The sequence below is a fragment of the Quercus lobata genome, chromosome 12, assembly GCF_001633185.2.
Source record: "Quercus lobata isolate SW786 chromosome 12, ValleyOak3.0 Primary Assembly, whole genome shotgun sequence".
Lineage (NCBI taxonomy): Eukaryota > Viridiplantae > Streptophyta > Magnoliopsida > Fagales > Fagaceae > Quercus > Quercus lobata.
Window position 1 is genome coordinate 31,308,224 of NC_044915.1, and position 22,287 is coordinate 31,330,510.

General features: G+C 36.1%; 2 protein-coding genes across 4 annotated transcripts; both read right to left on the bottom strand.

The window, feature by feature from the left end:
* Positions 1–588: 588 nt before the first annotated feature.
* LOC115970048 (death-inducer obliterator 1-like) lies at positions 589–9,421 on the bottom strand. Its single transcript, XM_031089709.1, has 5 exons — positions 9,266–9,421; positions 5,689–8,065; positions 3,060–3,180; positions 1,845–1,904; positions 589–1,749 (listed from the first exon to the last, which is right to left on the bottom strand). The coding sequence occupies exons 2-5, from the start codon at positions 7,935–7,937 to the stop codon at positions 718–720; spliced, it is 3,462 nt and encodes a 1,153-aa protein (XP_030945569.1). The 5' UTR covers positions 7,938–8,065; positions 9,266–9,421; the 3' UTR covers positions 589–717.
* A 2,216-nt stretch (positions 9,422–11,637) lies between these two features.
* On the bottom strand, positions 11,638–21,027 carry LOC115971219 (E3 ubiquitin-protein ligase At1g63170). 3 transcript variants are annotated; one of them, XM_031090986.1, is made up of 6 exons: positions 20,859–21,027; positions 20,208–20,245; positions 18,912–19,758; positions 16,906–17,034; positions 16,470–16,761; positions 11,638–12,275 (listed from the first exon to the last, which is right to left on the bottom strand). In XM_031090986.1, exons 3-6 carry the CDS (start codon positions 19,571–19,573, stop codon positions 12,081–12,083), a joined length of 1,278 nt encoding a protein of 425 aa, XP_030946846.1. In that variant the 5' UTR covers positions 19,574–19,758; positions 20,208–20,245; positions 20,859–21,027; the 3' UTR covers positions 11,638–12,080. The 3 variants fall into 3 exon arrangements, with proteins under 3 accessions (XP_030946846.1, XP_030946845.1, XP_030946847.1); XM_031090985.1 differs by lacking the exon at positions 20,208–20,245; XM_031090987.1 differs by lacking the exon at positions 20,208–20,245 and having other exon boundaries at positions 16,906–17,031; positions 20,859–21,026.
* Positions 21,028–22,287: the final 1,260 nt, after the last annotated feature.

Below are 22,287 nucleotides of genomic sequence, written 5' to 3' on the forward strand. Positions count from 1 at the left end.
TTTAAAGTTGTGGTTGCTTCTTCAATCGGTGGTACTCAAAAGGAAAGCCTTCTCCAGCCGAGAAGATATCTGTTCATAAACCTTAAACCCAAATAAATTGACGATAATTCATTGCGAGTTGTGATAGTGATCAACAAAGACTTCGCTCTAGTTAAGTTTAAAAAATAAAAAATAATCAATACAACAAGCCATCAGAGTATGAATGTTACGTGCCACACATCCAACTAAAAATGAAAGAGAATTGGAGGATTATTGGAGAAATTATTTCCCAATGTTGACTAAAGACTATAGAGTATATAATCAGATGAGAATATCATATATTCCTATGTAAATAAAGGACGCAGAATGGGGCTGGCCTACCTAATGTCAATGTTCCAAATTAAATATAGAAATGTCACAATAATTTGAAAGTTACAGGTATCAGAATGTCTCACCAACTACCCCCCGCGCGCGTCATGACACGCTTAATAAGCAGCGTACCCATTGCGCAACTTAATAAACTACCATTTTGATTATGCATAACGAGGACTAGGCCTTTCCGTGGCAGTGCATTGAGGTAAAAATGGTTTTTGGTTAGCTCCGGAAACAAAAAGAAGCTATAACAACCATGTAAAACCTTTATAGTTACAGAATTTGCACATATGTTGAAAATTAGGGGAAAGAGAAAAAAGAAAAGAACATTTAACTTTACATTAAAAAAAAAGAAAAGAAAAGATGCTAAAAGCCTCTACTTTTGGGTGCATTTTGTCGCCAGGACAGGCCTTGTTGGCCTACACCTCGTCCATGTGCCCCATAGAACTGCCCTACTACATTCTGTTGACAACCTATATTATTCGGTTGCTGACCATTCCCTTGGACTGGAGGAACCCACCAAGTCCCTTGTGTCGCATTCATTTGAGGTTGTAAAGATTGCAATGACACCATTGACTGTTGAGGATTTGATCCCAACGGCAAAGCCTGTTGCTGTTGTTGTTGGTTTACAAAGTGTGGTCGCAGTGTTGGCTGATGAAAGCCTTGAGCTGATTGTTGTTGTTGTTGGTGCTGAGGGGCTTGTGGCTGCCACTCTGGTATGTCATCATCATCATCGTTCCAAGGTTGTATCGCAACCCCGAACCCTCTATTGTTGTTGTCCTGCCAATTTCCTGAAGGCACACCAGTTTTAGGTTGTCCATATTTGTGTATAAGTTCCCTCATTTGGTCCACAGGTCTAGATGGGGTCTGAGAAAGTGATTGAAATGGGACCGTTCCTGATGATCCCCTAGAGGGATTTTGGGCAAAATTCTGTTGCGATGATGGAACAGAGCCACCACCCGAAAAATTAAACTCTGGAAGATCATCTTCATCCCGGGCAGCACCAGGGCCAAACCCAGGAGGAATATCACCATCATCATCATCATCTTGAGGTTTAAAATTGGTGGGGGTTAAGCTACTAGTAGGTTGAGTTGGTTTAGGTGCGAAATTCACATTCATATTTGTTTCTTGCTGTCTCCTAGAAGTGATATTTTGCTTTTTATGTTTCTGGTGTAATGATGAGTTGGATGATATCTTGGAAGTTAACTGAGCCTTTCTCCATACAATAACACCAATTAGGCCATTATCAATATTATTAAGTGCCTCAAAGTGTTCAGACGAGAGGATCTTGCTGAGCATTTCACGTGTTCTTTTATGTGGTGGACAAAAATAAAGTTCCACTCCATTAGCAGGCTCAGCAAAACCCACTCTCTCATCCACAACATAAGAATCTGCCACCTGCAGGAGAGGTATATATATAATTCAGGTAATGCGAATGGTTTGCAAACCAAAGGTGGACAAAACATGTAGTAGAGTATAATGACAATTGTTACCTCCTGAATACTTGCATGCTCGCTCTCTAGGGACCCCTCCTTCACAGAAAAATGCATAACCTACAAAAAATTTAGAATATATATATATATATTAATAAAAGAGAGAATTCCTTCAATTATAGTGATAACAGAATATAACTAGAATGAAATTCAGAGTTTGCGCGAGCAGGACTTTGTTCGTATTTTAAAATATCGTCTTCCTAATAACACATGGGATGACCTTTTTGCTTTCTTTTTCTTCCCAACACTTGGGAGTAATCTTTTAGCTTTTAAAGCAAGAATGCCTTCGGCAATTACATGGTTCAATTGCTAGTTACAGTTCATATACTACGCTCAAAACTGTCTTTAATTTACTCTTTCATCTTCACTTACATATGTCAGGCACGTTGCTCTTCTGACTCGACATTAAAAGAAACCGTTCAACAAAGTCACATCCACTGGACAATTTTCTTTTTATTTTTTATTTTATTTTATGTGATTGGCATTTTCATCATCAATTGATTAAAGCCAATACTTTAAAATAACGAGGGCACTCCTTTTTATTTGTTCAACCAGCATAAACAGAAACGCGACCCCAGCTGTTTTCGCTAGCCCTGCAGAATGTCTTTTTCTTCTCAAAAGCCTCAAGCAGTATAATATGTTTATTACTTTCACCAAATAGTCAATGATGCAACCACTTGGGCAAACATGATGGGTTAAAGTAAAAAAAAAAAAAAAAAAACTCAACATATAATTGAGATAATTAATCCATGGGAAATGCTGAAGGTATTACCAATTTATACTACAAAAGGCTTGCAAACCAATATAGCAATGAATATGATTGGTGCCACATCAATAACATAAAACTATATGTTGATACTAATTTATTGTATGTTTTAAAAATTGAAATATCAATTTGTAAAGGATATTTTATTGTATGTTTTAAAAACCGAGATATCAGTTTATAAAGGCTGTGTAGTAAGATTTATAGTTACCTATAGCACCACTCTTAACCCATAGAAAGATTAGTTTTTCTTTTAATTTATAACTTCTCTTACCAAATCTGATACATGATCTCATTGGCCTAAAATTAATGTCATTAGCATATGAGGAGACCGTATGCTGTGTGAATACCAAAAGAAAGATTAATGAAAACAAGATTGTGGTAAGTGTTTTTTTCCTTTTCCTGAACTTATTGTAGGATACAGTAAGACAATTAAAAGAAACATTAGGTACCATGACAGCACGACTTCGGGACAATGGAAGCTCTTGAAGAAACTTCTCAAATGCATCAAGTCTAACTCTCCCCTTGATCTCAAGTGAACTGAGCCACTCATTTGCAGATGTTTTTTCACCACTGTAACAAGAAAATAAGATCAGCAAGAACCAAAACATAAAGTTTCATAATCTTTTCAGAAAACAGAATTCAATAAATATCACATTATGGAGCCTATCATTTATAAATCATACGCGATTTAAATTATGTAATACCATATTCAGGGCGAACCATGCTGACTACAATATACTGTCCTGACTAAAACTAAAAGCAAACACAATCATGCATAACATGTCTTTTCAAATCAGATCGACCCACATCCTTTTGGGCTTCTCCTAATCCTTCCACCTTCAACCTGAATCATGTCACCCATCCACACACTGCATTCTAGTCTCTACTGCAAAAGGCCAATTATCAACCTGCAACCTTTTGGCAGATTCCTCTCCTTAGGATCTTTACAACCTTTAACCATGCCACACCACCACATCAGAACTGATGGATTAGTCTCCATTGTACATAACCAAATCATCTTTAACCTACCAGATCCAATAATGCCACAAGTGGTATGCACAATTATGGCTCTTTTTCTCTTTATATCTAGGGCAAACATCACATTTGGTCCTTAAAGTTTGCATCAATTTTACCTTTTCAACTTAAAAGAGTTTCAAAAGTAGCAGTGTGGAAATTTGATCCTTTTTTTTTTTTATAAGTAGTGGAAATTTGATCCTTAAAGATGCAAAATGACCCAATTTGGTCAGTATGCTAGTTTGATGGCTGATGTTACATCTGATTGGACATAATTAAAATTAAAATTATTTAGGTGGCTTAAAAATTACATGCAAGCAACCCAAGCGGATCAAAGGTGCCACATGGCCACAATGAGACCTCAATATTGCCACAAGACAGTAGTGTTGGCAAAATCTTGCCATGTGACAGCCAGCTCACAGCACATTATTCTTTAACATTTCTAATTTGGAAATCTATTGCCTATTATCCACTCTTCATCCCATTTTTGAGCCTTTTGATCCAAAAGCATCTCTACACAATGCTGTAGCTGACCATGGGTCCTCTTACCCGTTACAATATTCTTTTACCCTAATGACCATTATCGCATCAATTGATTCATCCATAATTACTTCAAAAAGATGTTAGTAACAACCCTAATGAAAGGTTATTGCATTCTGGCACGTGTAACATTCCATTCCAATGTTGTGCATGTTCTTTTGAAATATTACCTTTCTATATATCATATGACAGATCAAATCTCTCTTGTATGATAAACAGCAATATTCAAAGCCAAATTTCCAAAAATCCAATTGAAGGCAAAACATACATTGTCATGCAAATTAAAACTCTCATCCTATGATCATGTGAGAGGGGAAGGAAGCAGAAGCACAACCAAAATATTCATCCAATAAGGATCACTGCAGAGGATATTAGAAATAAATATATAAAAATAGAAAGAAGCAATCAAAGTTCATCATTTCTGAATACACCACCTCTACATAAGACGACACAATTTTCTTTTTAAGTGCATTCTTGATTGACATAAAATAACTTCACATTTCTTTGTGAATGCCCCAGAGTAAACCAAAATATATATTTATTCAACTTCAAACCAACCAGGCAACAAGATGCGTAGAATAAAATGTAGTAGCTTTATGAAATTATCCACCAAAAAAAAAAACAACAAAAACAAATGCATAAAGTAATACCAACAACTTGTATACTGTGAATAAGTACAAATTGGAATCGACAAGCTCTGATACATATTGGGCATTAAGGTAGTGGACTAGCAGCTAAATGAGATATTTAATGACCATCAAAGCACAAACCTACATGCAGTTTTGACACAATACATAAACCTGTTATAGATACACAGTGCATATTTCAAAACTCAAGACACACACCATACAGTGTATATATATATAGGGTTGGGACACCTAATGAAACTTTTATCAATATTACACCACTCAATAACTTTATATTGGGTGTGTTATTTTATAAATCCACCGTTGGATTAAATTGTTTCCGTACACCCTACATGCATGCAAAACATCAAGACAATCAGAGATTAACAACTACGCCACTATAAAATGTTAAAATTCAAAAAAAAAGAATTTAACTTAAAAAATTATATACAAAAAATGAGTTCATAAATCAAAAAGTAAATAACATCTTATTGATAAGAAATTTGGCATGGGTGTTAAGAACATAGAAAACATGTGATCTAACAATGGATTCTCAAAATATTAATCCAACGAAAACTTATTAGGTCGTGTAGTATCAGGTAAGAGTTACAATGGGTATAACGTTTACCTAACCCAGACATATGTGCATAATATAATATAATAAATATATATATATATATATATATATGTATATATATCATAATAATTGCATCAAGCACATATAAAGTGTAGATGAAACATTTGTTTCAGGCATGCAGCACATAATCCAAAACTAAATCAAAGAACATGAAACTGAAGAAAAAATGTGGTAGGTGTCTTCCAGTTTAAAAATAAATAACTACACAACCATCTACAGCATGGAACTGAAAATATCACTCTTACGAGACTATACACACACCTTTTGAAGACGCCAATTACAGAGGGCATGACTGATGTGTTCAGCTGAAGTACACCTTCCCATACATGGTCAGGCTTGGATATGACAGCAGAAGGTACAATTTCTGATTTTGCATGGCTGTCACTCAATTTCAAATGAGAATAGCTTTCACTAGATTTCGCTTCAGTGTGGCTAGCTTTGGAACTCTCATCAATGTGACTATCACTGGGTTTAACTACGGCCTGACCATCATTAAGTCTCCCATTGGTCTGACCACCACTAGGTTTCATGTCAGCATGACCATCACTGTATTTGACACCAGCATCATCTTCATTGGATTGCTCAACAGCATCATCACCTTTTTCGGGTTCAGCTTTCGTAATATCAACATCTTTTGAAGTTAGCTCAGACAACTTCGACTCAGAGCCAATCTCGGGGTCATCCTTGTCTGAAATTGGGGACATTTTTCCAGCATCGACTGGTAGAATTTCAAATGGTGGCTCTGAATCAAGAGATTCCATAAACTCATCAAGAGACACAATAGGAGGAAGAAAATCTGCATCCTTCAATACGTCATCCACCATGAGCCCCTGCATTAAATCATTACCCTCATTCGAAGAAATAGTAAGTGTACATGCAGTATCCTGGTCTTCTATATTACTCTTTCCCTCAGAACTATCCACTTCATCATTGGCTCCATCAGGTTTAGAAAGGTTAGGGGCTTCCATCTCCTTGGTTTTTGATTCCGTTAGAGAGGGTGAACTAGGCTCAACAGAAACCTCCGTTGGAACAGTATCATTTTCTTCAACTTCTACTTGAAACTCACCCTTGTGTGTTTTCCTCACCAAACGTCTAATATCAACATCTGCATCAGGCAAGACTACCATCTGCGCAAGCTCCTCTGCCTTTGCCATCCGCCATTGGGAAAGCTCCTTAGAAGCAAGTTCCTCTGCAGTCATCGAACAAAGCCGTTCTGGGGTAATTTCTCCAGACAAGACTCTTTCGCTCAATTCAGGATTATTACGATCTTTCAAGTTGAACAGAAGAGACCTCCCCTTTTCTTTGTACTTCTTATTCACACCGCCAAATAATTTGAAGAGTTCTTCTTCAATTTTAAATGCCAGTATCTGTGGAGTTAGATAAGCTTCTTCTTTTTTATCCCTACCCAGTTCATCATTCTCCAAATTTTGCTCTTCAGCAGTATGAATCTCCCTCTTTTCTGCCACTTCCATATCGGAATCCAATACCCAGGAAAGTCCATTCCCCTGCAAAAGTTCATCTTTGACAAAGAATTCATCACTAAAAGAAACATCTTGACCAGAAAAAACATATCTTGATTTGGTCTCTTTCCCATCAGCTTTCATGGTCTGTATTTCAGATTCACTTTTGCCATTATTGTTTTTGTGTGCAGACCAATCTTCATGGGAGAGCGGCATCACTTTAGGCTCTTCAGATGCAAGTTCAAGTGCATCAGTAGCACCAAAAACTGATTCAGCAGGTTGAGAATTCTCCCGCCTCAGCCCGGAAGCACTTGTGGAGTCACTCTGAGAGTTCTTTCCTGGACTCGAGGATTTGCCTTTCTGCTCAGAAACCAGTTCCAGTGCAGCAGCCAATGATTCCCTCATCTTGGACCTCACAGACTCGAAAGACTCAGTTTGAGCCTTGGGAGATGGTTGCAGCGCTGCAGTTTGATTTTTTGGCACTGAAGACCTCTGTGAACCAGATTTACCAGATACCACTTTCTTATTTGGCGTTGGCAAATGCTGTGATCCAGGAGTGGTGGGCGTGGTGGGCATGGATTGCATCTGTACAGATCTTTTTATTGGTCCAGATATTTGCTGCAACCAAGGTCTATGTTCCGTTTGTGCTAACCGCTTGTTAGGGGTTGATAACTGCTGTGCAGCACTATTATTGTAAAGATGCTCCAGTGGTGCCTTTCGCTTACTTGGTGCAGACAAGTGCTGGTATGCTGCATTGTTCAGCATGGTTTCAACAGGTCCCAGACTATTGGACTTTGTTTCAATATCTACCGTCTGTGTGCTTGACATTGATACCCTCTGCAACGCAGGATTACTAGACAAGGGATCCACTAGCCCCACCTGTGTGTTTAATATAAAATGCTGATGAGATGCAGGACCATTTGATACAGATCCCATCAGTCCGATTTGCATGTCTTGTACTGATGGGTCCACTTTGCCCAGGGTGGGTTCCAATTGACCCATTTGCATGCTTGGTATTGGCAAGTGTTGTGATACAAACCTGTTGGACATGCTAGACTAGCAATGAATAACTTAAAATATAAGCGCTACAAATCTTCAAATAGTTTCCCTGTCTAAAACAGTTCAAACAAGGTTCCTAAGGATGTACATCCAGGTAAGCCTTGAAACAGAGACAAAACCTGCGTTCAAAATAAATGATAATAAGCCAAGGATCCTTAAACAAAACAAACTAAAAAAAGAACTGGCAAAATTAAACATGCATAAGACATGGATAACTACAAACTCACAGCTTCAAAAACTCATAAAAAATCAACAATCACACGACCAACCAAAGCGTTAAAAACTGGAATAGCTGAAATTTATCAAAAGGACACTTGTGTTGGTGATTGTGTTCAAGTTTAACATATTCATGCAGTCAAATGCTAAAGTCTATGAACTTCATAGATATTTTTAGCATGACCATATTACGAAACTACTTAAAACAGTTCTTCGTAAGAAAAGTAAAAAAGCTGTAATCATGACTGACTGCCACCACGTCCGTAAGAAAATTTCAATCCATAACAATCAATTAAGCCTGGGAGGCATTTTTTTGGTGAAATATATAGTTCATACAGTGAAAAATGCAACAGAAATCAGAAGAGACAGATGCATATGAAACTGAGTATTAAAAATCTGGATTTTTTTATTCCTGGGGATGTTTTAGAATTTTTCCCTTGAGAGACTCATGGCGAGATAAATTTACATACCCCCAACCAAAAAATAATGCAAATTTCAATTTGCTTTTCCTTTGTTTAAACATACTTAGAAGCACATGTGAGCAATCTAATCAATCCACATCCAAAACCCTAATTACATAACAATCAGAACAATATCAGCACAAAACCAGCAGATCCAAATTCAAACTCTATTTATTTGCTTTCAAACAAAATTTTTTTTAACATAAACATCGGTTCTTTATTATCAAATAACATCAATTTTACTTCCAAAAAAAACCCTAATCTTAGAAATCACACTCGAGTAAAACCTAATTGATAACACAATTAGTCTAACTCAGCAGTAACAGAAAACAAAAACAAAAAAAAATAGTAAAAACACACAAATATCGGTCTTTTCAAACGCAAATTTCAATCAATTTACTAACACAGAACCCTAATTTCAGACGAACCCACACAAAAAAAAAAAAAAAAATCACCACTAGACGAGCAAAACCCCACTGTAAATGTTATCGATTCACATTCAATAATAAATTAGAAACACTAACCCTATGTGCAAAGAAAAATCAAGAATCAAACAAAAGCTGTATATGAATATATAGTAAATACTGAATTAAAAAAAACGATACAAAGGTTGGATTTGGGTTTGATAATAGTGAGGAGTACCTGGTAATAGGGTTTGTTGGAGAATCAGAGAGCCGAGAACGCAGTCAGAGAGCTGAGATGTGTGTGTGTGTCTCTGAGAGAGAGAGAGAGAGAGAGAGAGATTGGTTATTGTGACCGGTGCTGTGAGGATTAGAAACCCTAGAAATGTGAAAGGATAAACATCGTTTTATATATAGAGAGCTCAAAATGCTGAGCGATTCTCTAGAGCCTGCCGTTTTACACGTGGGGTCACGTACTCGTGTCGTCCTATGTGGACATAGACCCCGCTATTATTGGTTTGTTTTGAGCCATTACATAACTTTCAAGACCCTTTTTTTTCTTTTTAATAAAGTGAATGTATATATTTTTTTCCAACTCATTCATGGTTTATATATATATATATATATATTTTTTTTTTTTTTTGTGTTTGGTAGTATTAAAAAGTAAAAAATTAATCAAAGGAAAATTATCTTTTAACTTCCTTTATTTAACTTAGCATGAGATGGAGTTATTTTGGATTAAATTTTTCTGAAAAACAATTTTATCTCACGTAAAACTAAATAAAAAAAAATTAAGAGATAATTTTCCAACTTATTTTAAAATTGCTACCAAAGATAGGAAAATGAAATAATTTTCTAGAAAATATATTTTAGAAAATAATTCATTTTCAATAATAGTGTCAAAAAAACCAAACTAGTTTGGAAATAAACTATTTTTTTCTTTTTTCAATAAGTTTAACACAGCAAATTTAATAATATTTTTCACAAATGTTGGCATAGTAGTTTGTAATTAGTGTACAATTGAAATCATTTCACTAGTGGCTTCATGTAAACGTTGTTGTGTTTTTAGCATATTATTCACACCCAAAGCATGTTACTAGCATGTTGTTAAAAGCATAAGAGAAGCAAACAACACATGAATTCAAGAATGATAAAAAAATGTGGATTTCTTGCAGAGACTACAGTGACTAAGGCTATATATGTAGGTTCCTCAAGACGCATACACATGATCAAGCCTATAAAACCTAAGTCTAGAAAGCAACTAAACTGATTTACCAAAAAAAGCAACTAAACTATAAAACTATCAAACTAAACTAGGAAAACTTAAAACAAAGCAAACATGGGAAGGAATAGAAAAAGAAAGCTTCCTCTAAACAATAACCAAAATCATGGAGTTTGACTAGCTAACCTACTATCACTATGGGCATTGGCCAAGAAAAAAAGACTAGAACTCAAATGAATATTTCACAAAAACATTTTCATTGTGATTTTCATGAGTATATCACTTAATGCTTACTTGTGTTTTGAAAAGGGGTCGTTGGCGCTTTTTATAATCTAAAATTTAAGTACAAAACCTTTTCTTAGTGATGTAAGATCAGTTTTGCATCAAAATTTTGAGAGAAAAAAAATCTTATAAACAGTTTCACCAACATCTCCTTGTGCACATATGCATAGGTTTTCTTGAAATACTTTTGAGTTTTTGAGCCTTTTTTGGTTAAGACCTCTCAATTATAAAACATAGGGTGTTTATAAGCAGATTTCAAAATTTTAGCAGCCTAAAAAAGAGGAACACATTTCTTGTGTTCCTTATGCTAATGCTGATTGTAGCATGGTGTATGCTATGATTTGCACTTGTCCAAATATTTCACATATTTTGTTAGTTTGGTTAATAGATATATGGCTAAACCTAAAAAAGAACACTGAAAAATTAATAAATAGATTCTTCGATATTTAGAAGTTATTATAGATGTTGGCTTGGTATATAATAAAACTTCTAATGATAGAAGCAATGTTGTTGGATTTGTAGATTATGGTTGTACTAGAATGGGGTCTTTAACGGATTATGTTTTCACACTATCTGATTATGTTATCAATCAAAAAGCGATGTTATAATTGATGGTTGCTTTGTCTACTATGGAGATAGAATATAAGATCGCAATAAAGGCAACAAATTTGGTTGAAAAGTTTGGTTGGCAATCTTGTTTTATTTTATAAAATGGGTTATTGTGTTTTAGGAAGCCACACATTTCGCTTAGCTAAATGTAGTTCTTCGCACCACGTAGAAACTTGCCCTTGAGTCAAATCCAATCCAACTTGAATATCTTCATCCTACACTTCCATGTTCAATCGTGTTCCCAAATCCCAACAACTACTAATCCCTCCACTACTAACCATAGCACCGGTTTGCTTAAGTTGGTAGTAACATATTTTTGTAATTATTTGATGTTTTACCATATGCTTAAACAATAAATAAATAACAAATAAACAAAACAAAACACCTTATCAAATTACAAATTTGGACATCAAAGATGATATGCACTCAAAGTGGGACAGAATAACAATTTTATTTTATTTTTTAATATATCCATTTCAAATAGAAAAGATCCTAATATGACTATAATAATTTTCAACCAGGTTAAGCATTGATCGAAATTTGTCTTAGGACGAAAAAAGGGAAATTTATAGGAAAATAAATATATAAGCAGGAAACAATCTATTACCATCTTGCGACAAGTCTGTTCTACACATCCCTATCATAATTACATAATATCATTTTCATTTTTACTGAGAGATAAAAGTGCTCCTTATGGCTACTGCTTGATGCTGTAAAGCAGAGGCTGCCAGAGGTAATTTCCATTATCTAGCAAAAGCTACATCTCATCCAAAATGGGGGCGGGGAAAAACCAAGCTGAAAGAATAAAATGGGGAATTTGGCCATTCATCCATCCATCCATCTGGAAGTGCATAAAGCAGCAGTTCATATGAATATTAGTCTCATCGGTCAAATTATATAGCCTTTCAGATCGTTGCTCACCAAGCCGTTCCCTATCCTGATTTCAACCCCGATTTTGGCTGCCATTAGCCCCAGAGAGTGAACTCAAAAGGCTCCCACCCACCTCACTCTTGCAAAGGGGACATAACGCATTGATCCTCAACCACTTGTCGACACACTCTTTGTGGAAAAAATGGGAACATGGCAACTCTCTTAGCTCATCATTGTTTGCATATTTTCCCAAGCAGATGCAACAAACCTGCAGAGAATTTATAAATAATTAATATAACAGGAAGATAAACAAGAAAAACACCACCTCCACCAGCCTTTTATATATGCAGCCATATAACAAGAACAATAAGGTGCAATCAACCATTTTTATTGCACATTTGCATGCGTTTTACTGATCTTTTTGTTGGCTAAAAGTACTGTGAAAAGGAGGGAGAAAAGCCCTTTTTTTTGGTATGGGACCTGTCAAAATAAGTTCAAAAAATGCCTAAATTGCTGTTTTTTTTTTGGTTCTTCATACTTGCCAAACTCACTCAGATGTGTAATGGACAATCATGTGCTGATTACAGTAACTGGTAACAATAGCAAATTGTGATGCAATGATTTCAATATTTGAGTAATCTATTCAACAGCATTAAACAGGTTGAATATTAGCATTCCAACTTACAAAACAGAGGAGAAAAGCATCTGACCATCAGATGCTGGTCATAGTCAATTTTTACCTACTGGTCAACCTCCACAACATTCAAGATTGGCTCTCTCGATCTAATACTATACAAAGAGTCCAACAGATTCAAAATTCCATATCCTCAGTATCATTTAACCACTTTTGACAAGGGACTTAACCTGACTAAATAGAAGACCATAACATGCAACTCAGGCCACAATCAGCAACAATAACAAAATATTAGTCCGAAACTTTTGGGGCAGCGTATGGATCATCAACAAACAAATCAAGGTTACCCATATGTATTCTTTTTTGTAGAGGTCGGGTCTTGGTGCAATGCAAATGCTTCCACCAAAAAAGACATGTCCGCGTTTGTCGTTCAAGCTCGAGAATCAGTCTTTCCAAAAAAATTGGGGATAAGGCTGCCTACCAATCACATCTCCCAAACCCCACAAAAGTGAGATCTTTGTTCACTAGATAGGTGTATTCTTTTTTTTTTTTTTGATAGGTAAGAAAAATTATATTCAAGAAAACTGCTAGATGCAAAAAAGCATCAGCATATCAGAAGTACAAAAAAGAAGGGAAAGCAAAAAACATAAAAAAATAATAATAATAATAATAAATTAAATTAAATTAAATTAAAATTTAAAAAAAAAAAAAAAAAAAAAAAAAAAAAAAAAATAAATTACAAAGAAAGCGAGCTAAGGAAAAAAGGAAGAGAGTCACTAGATGTGGGTCCCCAAGCCCTAGCCCAATCAAAAAGGGAACCAGAAAAGCGAGCAAGCATTTGGTCCACAGATCTATCCAAATCCTCAAACGTCCGCCGATTGCATTCCCTCCAAATACACCACATCAAACACAATGGAACTAAGTTCCAGATGTAAGAAGAATGCTTCCCCAACCAATTCCACCAACTAAATAGAAAATCTGACACCATATATGAGGGAACCCATGAAATCCCAAAAATCCTAAAGGCAAAGCACCACAACCGATGAGCCTTTCCACAATGTAACAACAAATGATCCACTATCTCACCACAACGACGACACATGATGCACTAGTCGACGAAGTCAAAACCACTAAGCCACAGGTTATCTCCCGTAAGGATCCTATCCTATACAGCTATCCAAACAAAGAAAGGGACACGACGGGGTGCCTTAACCTTCCAAATGCCTTTCCAAAGAAAAATAGCAGAAGAAGAACCATATAACTTATGATAATATGAACGGATAGTAAAATCCCCGTTTTTTGTCAACTTCCATTTCAAACGATCACTATCAGTCCCTGAAGGTAACTTGGATGCCAAGAGACGTAGGAACTCGTCCACCACATCTGCCTCCCAATCATTAGGACCTCGATTGAAGCGAATATCCCAAATTCTCCTATCCCTTGCCCCTTGACATATCAAAGATGACTCTACGAAAGCCTCTATGTTCACAGCAAAATTGTACATGATTGGAAAAGCCAAATTGAGAGGAAGATCTCCACACCACTTGTCTTTCCATAATTTCACTCTATCCCCCACTCCAACCTTATACTGGACATTTTTGTTAAAAACTTCCTAGCCCATCTGAATACTTCTTCACAAACCACAACCATGGCCACCCCTTCCCAACTTAGAGGTCCCCCCCCCCCCCTAATCTTCCCCAAATTTCAAAGCTACCACCCTCCTCCAAAGTCTATTTTCCTCGACCCCAAAACGCCAAAGCCACTTTCCTAGTAATGCTTTATTGAAAGTGGTCAATTTCCTAATACCCAAGCCTCCTTTAGCCATAGGCATGCACACCTTATCCCAACCCAATAAATGTGTCTTAGGGTCTCCCCACAAGAAGTCCCTTTGCAGCTTCTCAATTTTGTTTGCCACATGAGTAGGGATGGTGAATAGAGATAAAAAATAAGTGGGGAGACTAGATAGTGTGCTTTTTAGCAATGTCAGCCTATCACTTTTCGATAAATACAATTTCTTCCACCCTGCTAGCTTCCGTTCAATTTTTTCCAAAACAGAGTTCCAAATAGAGGAGGACTTATGGGACGCCCCCAGTGGCATACCAAGATAAGTCATTGGCAAGGCCCCAACCCTACAACCCAAAATCTCTGCCAAAGCATGCACATTATTTACCTCCCCTATAAACACCATTTTGCTTTTAGCTACGTTAACCTTCAAACTAGTCACAGCCTGAAAACAAAGTAGCAGCAGTTGAACATGAAGGACTTGCTCCACCTCTGCATCACAAAACAAGATGGTATCATCCGCAAATAGCAGATGTGAAACACATTCTCCTCTACCCCTCCTACCATCCGCCCTAAAGCCACTAAGTAAACCTGCTCCTTCCATTCTCTTCACCATCCTACTAAACACCTCCATCATAACTAAAAAAAGTAAGGGAGACAATGGATCCTATTGTCTCAAACCTCTAGAGCTACCAAAGAAGTCAGCTGGGGACCCATTGACCAACATAGAAAACTGCACTGTAGAGATACAAGTTCAAATCCAGCTACACCATTTCTCCCCAAAGCCCATCTTCTTCAACAACTTTAGAAGTGCCTCCCAATTCACATTGTCATAAGCTTTCTCAATATCTAACTTACAAATCACCCCCAGAATCTTACTCTTCGTTCTGCTATCAACACAATAATTGGCAATGAGAACTGAATCGAGGATCTGCCTACCTCCCATGAAACTATTCTGAGATTCAGATATCAGTTGATCTATACCACTTTCAATCTATTTGCCAAAACCTTGGCCAAGATTTTATATAAACTCCCCACCAAACTGATAGGTCTGAAATCACGAATGTTGGAAGCATCATTCTTCTTAGGGATCAGAGCTATAAAGGTAGCATGAAGAGATTTCTCAAACTTACAGTGTTGATAGAACTCTTCAAAGACTGCTAAAACATCTCTTTTGACTACTCTCCAGCAATGATGGAAAAAGGCCATAGAAAAGCCATCTAGACCTGGAGCTTTATCCCCTTCCATATCTCTAACCACTGATAGAATCTCATCCTTCTCAAAACTCCTCTCCAACCAGCCCCTCTCCACCTCCCCTATTTGATCAAACTCCAGTCCTTCCACAAAAGGTCTCCACTCCTCAGACTCCTGATATAGGGTTTTATAAAATTGAACTACTTGAGCAGCCACTTCCACTTCTTCCTCATAAGATAGGTGTATTCTTTTTTGTCATTCTATCATATCTAAAATATTGATTATCAATCACGAGCAAGTACATCAGCATATTTCCAGCTATATTACTAATTGTGATAACAAATGTCCCTCAACCATTTAAACCTTTCACACATTCATTATGCAGCAGAAAACACTCCATATCATATAAGATGCTATGCAAGACTGGTCCTTGGAACCACCAAGCACAGAAGCACCATTATGCAAATACAATGAAACTCTAAGGTATAAGCCTTTAATTTATTTCATTTTTGTTGGCTAATTACACATACATCCGATGGGCTTGAACCCATGACTTCACCCTCTAGTCTACCTTGCTCTTACAAGCGCAGGAGATGACATTTAAGCTAGAACTCATTGGCATGAGCCTTTCACTTCATTAGATCTAAATCACATGATATGGATCACTATGTGGAAGGCATTGCTGATCTTCACCAAAATGTTAACAGGAATAGCAATTATAGTTCCACTTTCATTTAGGAGAAAAAGAAAAAGTCTTCTAACAATGATGAGGTGTGTTGTGATATTGTAACTGAAACAAAGAAACACGGGAGGCTCACAATGGAGGCCAAGAAGAAAATTAGAAAGACTTACAGCATCTTCCCCAGAGATCACGCGCTCCTTTTCAGTTCCTGCAGCCACAACTCCACCTTCATTGACACCTGAGTTGCTTTCTCTATCATTACCACTTCTACTTTTCTTCAACTTGAACTTGTATGTTGGAAGAGAATCAATGGATTCAGTGGTGGCACCTCTAGTCTGTGTCAGATCCTCTCTAAACCCAAGGACGGAAATTATACAAGGCAGACAACAGCAGATTGTTGCACATAAAATGAAGGGCATAGCATATCCAATACAGCTGAAGGTAAGAAACACTATACATAACCTGTAAAACAAAAAGATGCAGAAATGGGAAGTGCTCTCACAAAAGCATAAATGGGAAGAACTCTTACAAAAGACAGAAATGGGATGTGCTCTAAAAAAAAGCAGAGACAAAAAGGCTCAAAAGTAATAGATGTCAGAGTGATACCTGTACAAATTAGGAGCCCCGTCAGCAGATGAGTGACCTCCAAAGATCCATACATTGCCAACCACAAACCAAACCGCAAAGAAGCAATCCAAGGCCATTTTAAAGTATTCCACTAGTACCTTGATCCTGCTAAACAAAAATGAGCTTATTTAAAAAGAAAAAGAAAAAAAATCCAATATTGACTCTCCTACCAAAGTTGGGCACGCTTAGTACATAGGAATAACTATTTTGTAGTTTGGTTATGTTTTGCTTGTAGGTTATAGCCATTCCTTAACAATAGTTACTCTTTCAAATGAGAAACAATTATTTCTTAACAAAAGGTCTATGATAATTATTCCTTAACCTACAGTTAAAAAAATAAATCCTAAAAGCGCCACTGTTTGTTGTTGCTCAACCAAAGAAAGAAAAATTTTCCGCTTTCCTTGGATCCTCAAGTACTCTCTATCTCTCTCATGTTATTGACATCTAGTATACCCCTTAACACAATCTTAATTATTGAGAACTTTTTGTAAAAGGCAAACATAAAGAGCTCAACAACTTTTTTTAATGATCAAATCTTAAATTACATTATATTAAATATAAAGTCAATATGCAAACAAATGCCTAAAAGATAAGACACAAAAGAATATTGAGTTTAAATTATTAAGGAAATATATGATCAAAAGATACAATTATGAAATAAGAAATTATATTATTGAGAATGTTAGCACAAATATAAGAAATAATTCATTTGAAGAAAAATATTATGAAAAGGTCAAAAAATTGAAATGAAAATAATTTAAACCATTTTGAAATTTTATATTAAAAAAAAATCATGGAAGATTTTGTATTTGTTAATTTCTTTCCTTAATATAGCAATTTTTTTCACAAAACAAAAATGCAAAACAATTAAAATTCATTTTAAAAATCATACAAATAAGTGATTTGGAGTATATGAAAAAATCATGATGGTTTTAAGAAACCATCTGGGTTAAACAAGTTACAAGTAACCCATCTGTTTAACGGTCTAATTAATGACTTATGACTCAAATTGGCCTAGGTAATGGTTCATCGATTTAACAGGTCTGAAGGGTCTGGGTTGAGTAACTATGAAACTATGCTTTCAAAAAAAAAAAAAAAAAAAAAGACACAGCTGAAACAGAAAGAGTGAAGTCTTATTAAAGTGTGCCATTTGGCTGTACATGAGTAGGAACACAACTTTTCAAAGAACAACTCTGAGGGACCACATACAAACACTTGAATAACTAAAATTCCACAAAGATCCTGGGCCACTGCCTGTATTTTTTAACACCGACATTAAGAACTGAGGGATTTTGAGTTCTAGGCAGCACGGGCTCCTAACATTCAGAAATCTATTACATTAGCCCTTAGCCAAAGACCAATGCACTGAATTGTTTCTGTGCTGTCTCTTTAACTGGATATCAACAAGGCTAAAAGTGCAGATAAGGGACTAATTAAAATACATCCAATGTTCTTTAGAAAATGGCCACACAAAAGATACTGTGGTTTTCTAATGAAATTCTATTTACTTAGTGTCTCCACTAGTGACTGAATTCTCATGACATCACAAGATGACCAACTAACTCGATTTTGACAGCCCAAAAAGGTGTACACTTCTCAAACTCACATAACTCACTCAGAAAAAAAAGGGAGGGGGGGGGGGGTGTGGAACTGAAAGACTTCATATGCATGTTACATGTGATATTAAATTTTCCAAATCCACCACATAATCATCATATCTTCTGAAACATCAGTATTGCATTCATAGCCAAAACTGTGGCCGCAATCCTTCAAAGAACCTGGCATCTACTACACCAGCCAAAGCATAGCAGTAAGTGTTGCATAAACTTGGGTCAATCTTTGAACTAAGGTGTCTGAAATGGCAAAAATCACTCATGCAATTTAATGCTTCATCACAAATGGTAGAGTACATTTGTCCCACAAGGAAAACATGTGCAAAAAAATCCAAGCATAATCAGCTTAAAGCAACAATTACAAACCCATACCTTGCACTCAATATGCCTGAATGTTGATTGCTTCCAGGGGATCCAACAGCAGACTGAAGATTTTCTCCTTCTGCATTCCTAGTAACAGACAGAGAAAATGGCCCTGCAGGAACATTAATCTGAGAAGAAGCCTGACGGGCTTGAGACGAATCTTGCTCTGAAGCCTGGTTACGATGACGATAGCGCCAATAAAGAAGTGGGAGGGTGGCAACACATCCAGATGCATATCCAACAATCCATGCAAACAATGGTGCATGTGGATGCTCATTCCTTGACACAGACAAAACAACAACAGATGCAACAATCTGGCTCACAGTGAGAACTAGTTCAATAGATATCCATAACCCAGAATTCAAAGGACTCCTACGCCGACGGGCTTCCCCTCTCCTTATGAATGAGGAATTCCTAGAATTTGATCCATTCGTGGAAGATATTGTGGGTTGAGAAACGGGAGCTCTCACGATACTTGAAGGTCTGTCTTCAAGTTGTGATGGATTTATGGTATTAGAATGTCTATCATGAGGCAAGCTAGATGGGGAAGCATTATCACTCCCAGTTATGTCAATAATGTGCTCACTACTATCCGTGTGTTCTGGTCGCTCCATTAATAATGGACAAGTATCAGTTCCTTCACAATGTAGTTCCGTTGAGGGAACACCCATCTAAGTCCACAAACCCAGTAAGGAATAAGGAAAACATAGACTTGTATAACAAGTATACTGTGTTTACATCCCAGTCCCAACTTTGCTGAAACAAATGTTATCTTTTCCTAAAGACTCGTCAACTTGTAATGAACAACTTAAATTACTCGGCACCACTAGATGTGAGGAAATTAGCAATTTCCACTCTGTTCAAAAGCAAAGTAACTGAATCAGACCTGTTTTTACCATTGAAGAACAGACAAGAAATGGAATATAGGGGTTTCCATTGCTTTAACATGCAAAAACAAAACCTCAACACAAGTGGGAGTCATGTTACAACTCTTGGATGAGATTAGTTTTTAATTTTGGGAAACAAAAAACAAAAAACAAAAACAAAAATGAAAGCTGAAATTTGAGTCTCAATTCTTTCCCTCTGATTTATTAACATCCAACTAGATGCAAGTCAGTACAAACAAACCACCTTTCTCTGATTAGAGTAAAACCAAAAGAGGTAAGATGCAGATTTAATCAGGGAAAAAAAAAAGACTTAATTTACATGCATTGATTTATAATCACCATTTCACTGGCCACCACAGTAAACTTTATAGGATCACCAAACCTATACCATATAAAGTTAATGAGACAAAAAAAATACCTCAAACCACAAAGTATAAAACTATAAGCTCATCCAACCTATAAAACATAATAATAATGAGTTAAAAAAACAATCTTCCTCAAACAACAGAATAGAAATGAACATAAGCCTCAATTACTTTGTAGAGAAAACTAAAAATAACAAAAATTTTGAAGTGTAAAAATAAAAATAAAATGAAAACTCTAAATTTCTAATTTCTCCAACAAAAACAACCAAACCTTAGTCCTAAAATTTTGACAAATGTATTCTTTTCCGCCATTTTATTATATCCTAAGTTCTAATTTGTTAATTTTTCTCCCAAAATAGTAATATTAAGCACTGTTAAGATTACAAAACATTAAAATTCCAAAAATAAAATAAAATCTGTTCTAAGTGGAATTTTCCTTTTTTTCCATCAATCAATAATGTTAAGACAATGAAAGCAACATATTCAAGATTTTAAAAAAAAAAATTCAAAATCAAAATCAAACCCTAGAATAGGAACGTTGACTAATCATCAAGAATCAAGAACAATGAAATCTAACAATAGAAAATGGAAACCCACCCACCACAACAATCATCCAATTTTTGAAGCAGTAAATTATCAAACAAACATTAGACATGAAAATACAGATACGAAAGAAGCTCAAGAGAGCGAGAGAGAGGTCATACAGTAGCAGATGGGAAAAACAAGGGAGGAAGGCGATGAAGATGAAACGGTGTCGTCTTGATTGGGTTTGGGGTTGGCTTTTTCGCTCTTTATATAAATCGGTATCTGTGTGCCGCGTGTGCGTCTGTTCTTTGTCACCTTGTTTTTTTTTATGTTGGGATTTGGGATTTTTTTTTTTTTTTTTTTTTTTTTTTAAAGAGAGGCGGAGAGAGAGAGGGAAATAGTAGTAAGAAATAACGTCAGCTTTTGGAACTCCGTTGCTTGATAGCGTCGCCTGAGAATATATCAATATATATATATATATATATATATGCAAGTAAATGTACTAATGTGTTATGTGTGATACCCATTCTTTTTTTTCTTTTGGGCTTTAAGCTAGTGCGGGGACCAAAACCCAAACAGAAATAATTAAATAAATATAAAAAAAACAAGGAAGATAATTTGCACAATCAATGTAGTTGTTTAGATTTTTTTTTTTTTTTTTTAAGGTAAAAAAAAAAAAAAAAAAAAAAGAGAGGAGTTAATTGTTTTAGAACTTATACCTTAGCTTCCTTTTGTTAAACTCCACCTAACAATTCCAACATATGCGATTATATTCATCAATGAGTTTGAATTTTAATTATTCTTGAAAAGATAATGTAGGGTGTAAATGATTTATGGGCCAAGCCGAGGAGGATTATGGCCCAAGTTCAACGAAATAGACTTTGGGTACCGCCGAGGGTAGTTCAGTCCTCGGCAGACCCAAAGTTCCCCCTCGTAAAGAAGGGTAAAAATGGTATAAAACTGAAACTCGAAAAAAAGATCTAAAATATCCAGGGAAAGCTGCCCTTACTGCCATTCAATGCTCTGAACCTGACAAAGCCGCATTCTTTGGCTTTTACAACCACCCCCAATGACTTTGAATATGGGCTGATGGGACAAGTATCAATCTAGGAAAGGTTGATCCAATACGTGGACGAAGGACAATGAACGCAGGCAAATATAAAAGGAAAAATAAGCAACCTAAAGAGGGGAGGTTGGGAAAAATGGCCAGAAACCTGAGCCTCCCAGCCCACCTCCAGGAGAAAGACTCCAGGGGTGTAGGAAAACTTAAACTGGTACGAACACCGTGAAAAACCCACCGCCTATCAACCAAGGCCTAGCCTTCCAAACCCACACTCTACAAATGATATTGTTAGGGGCCTTTTCACGTGCGAACCCGACACTGTTACGGTCCGCCACGAAACGCGTCCTTACAGATAATATTGTTTTTTTTTTTTTTGTTAGAGTTGTGAATATTGTTTAAAGGTATGTTTGGTAGACTATAATAAATACTGTAATATAATAGTCATATGGTTTAGTTATTCAGTAGTTTGGTTATGTTTTTATTATAAGGAATAGTCATTCTTTGTGAATAGTTATTCTTTTAAATGAGAAATAATTATTCATCTC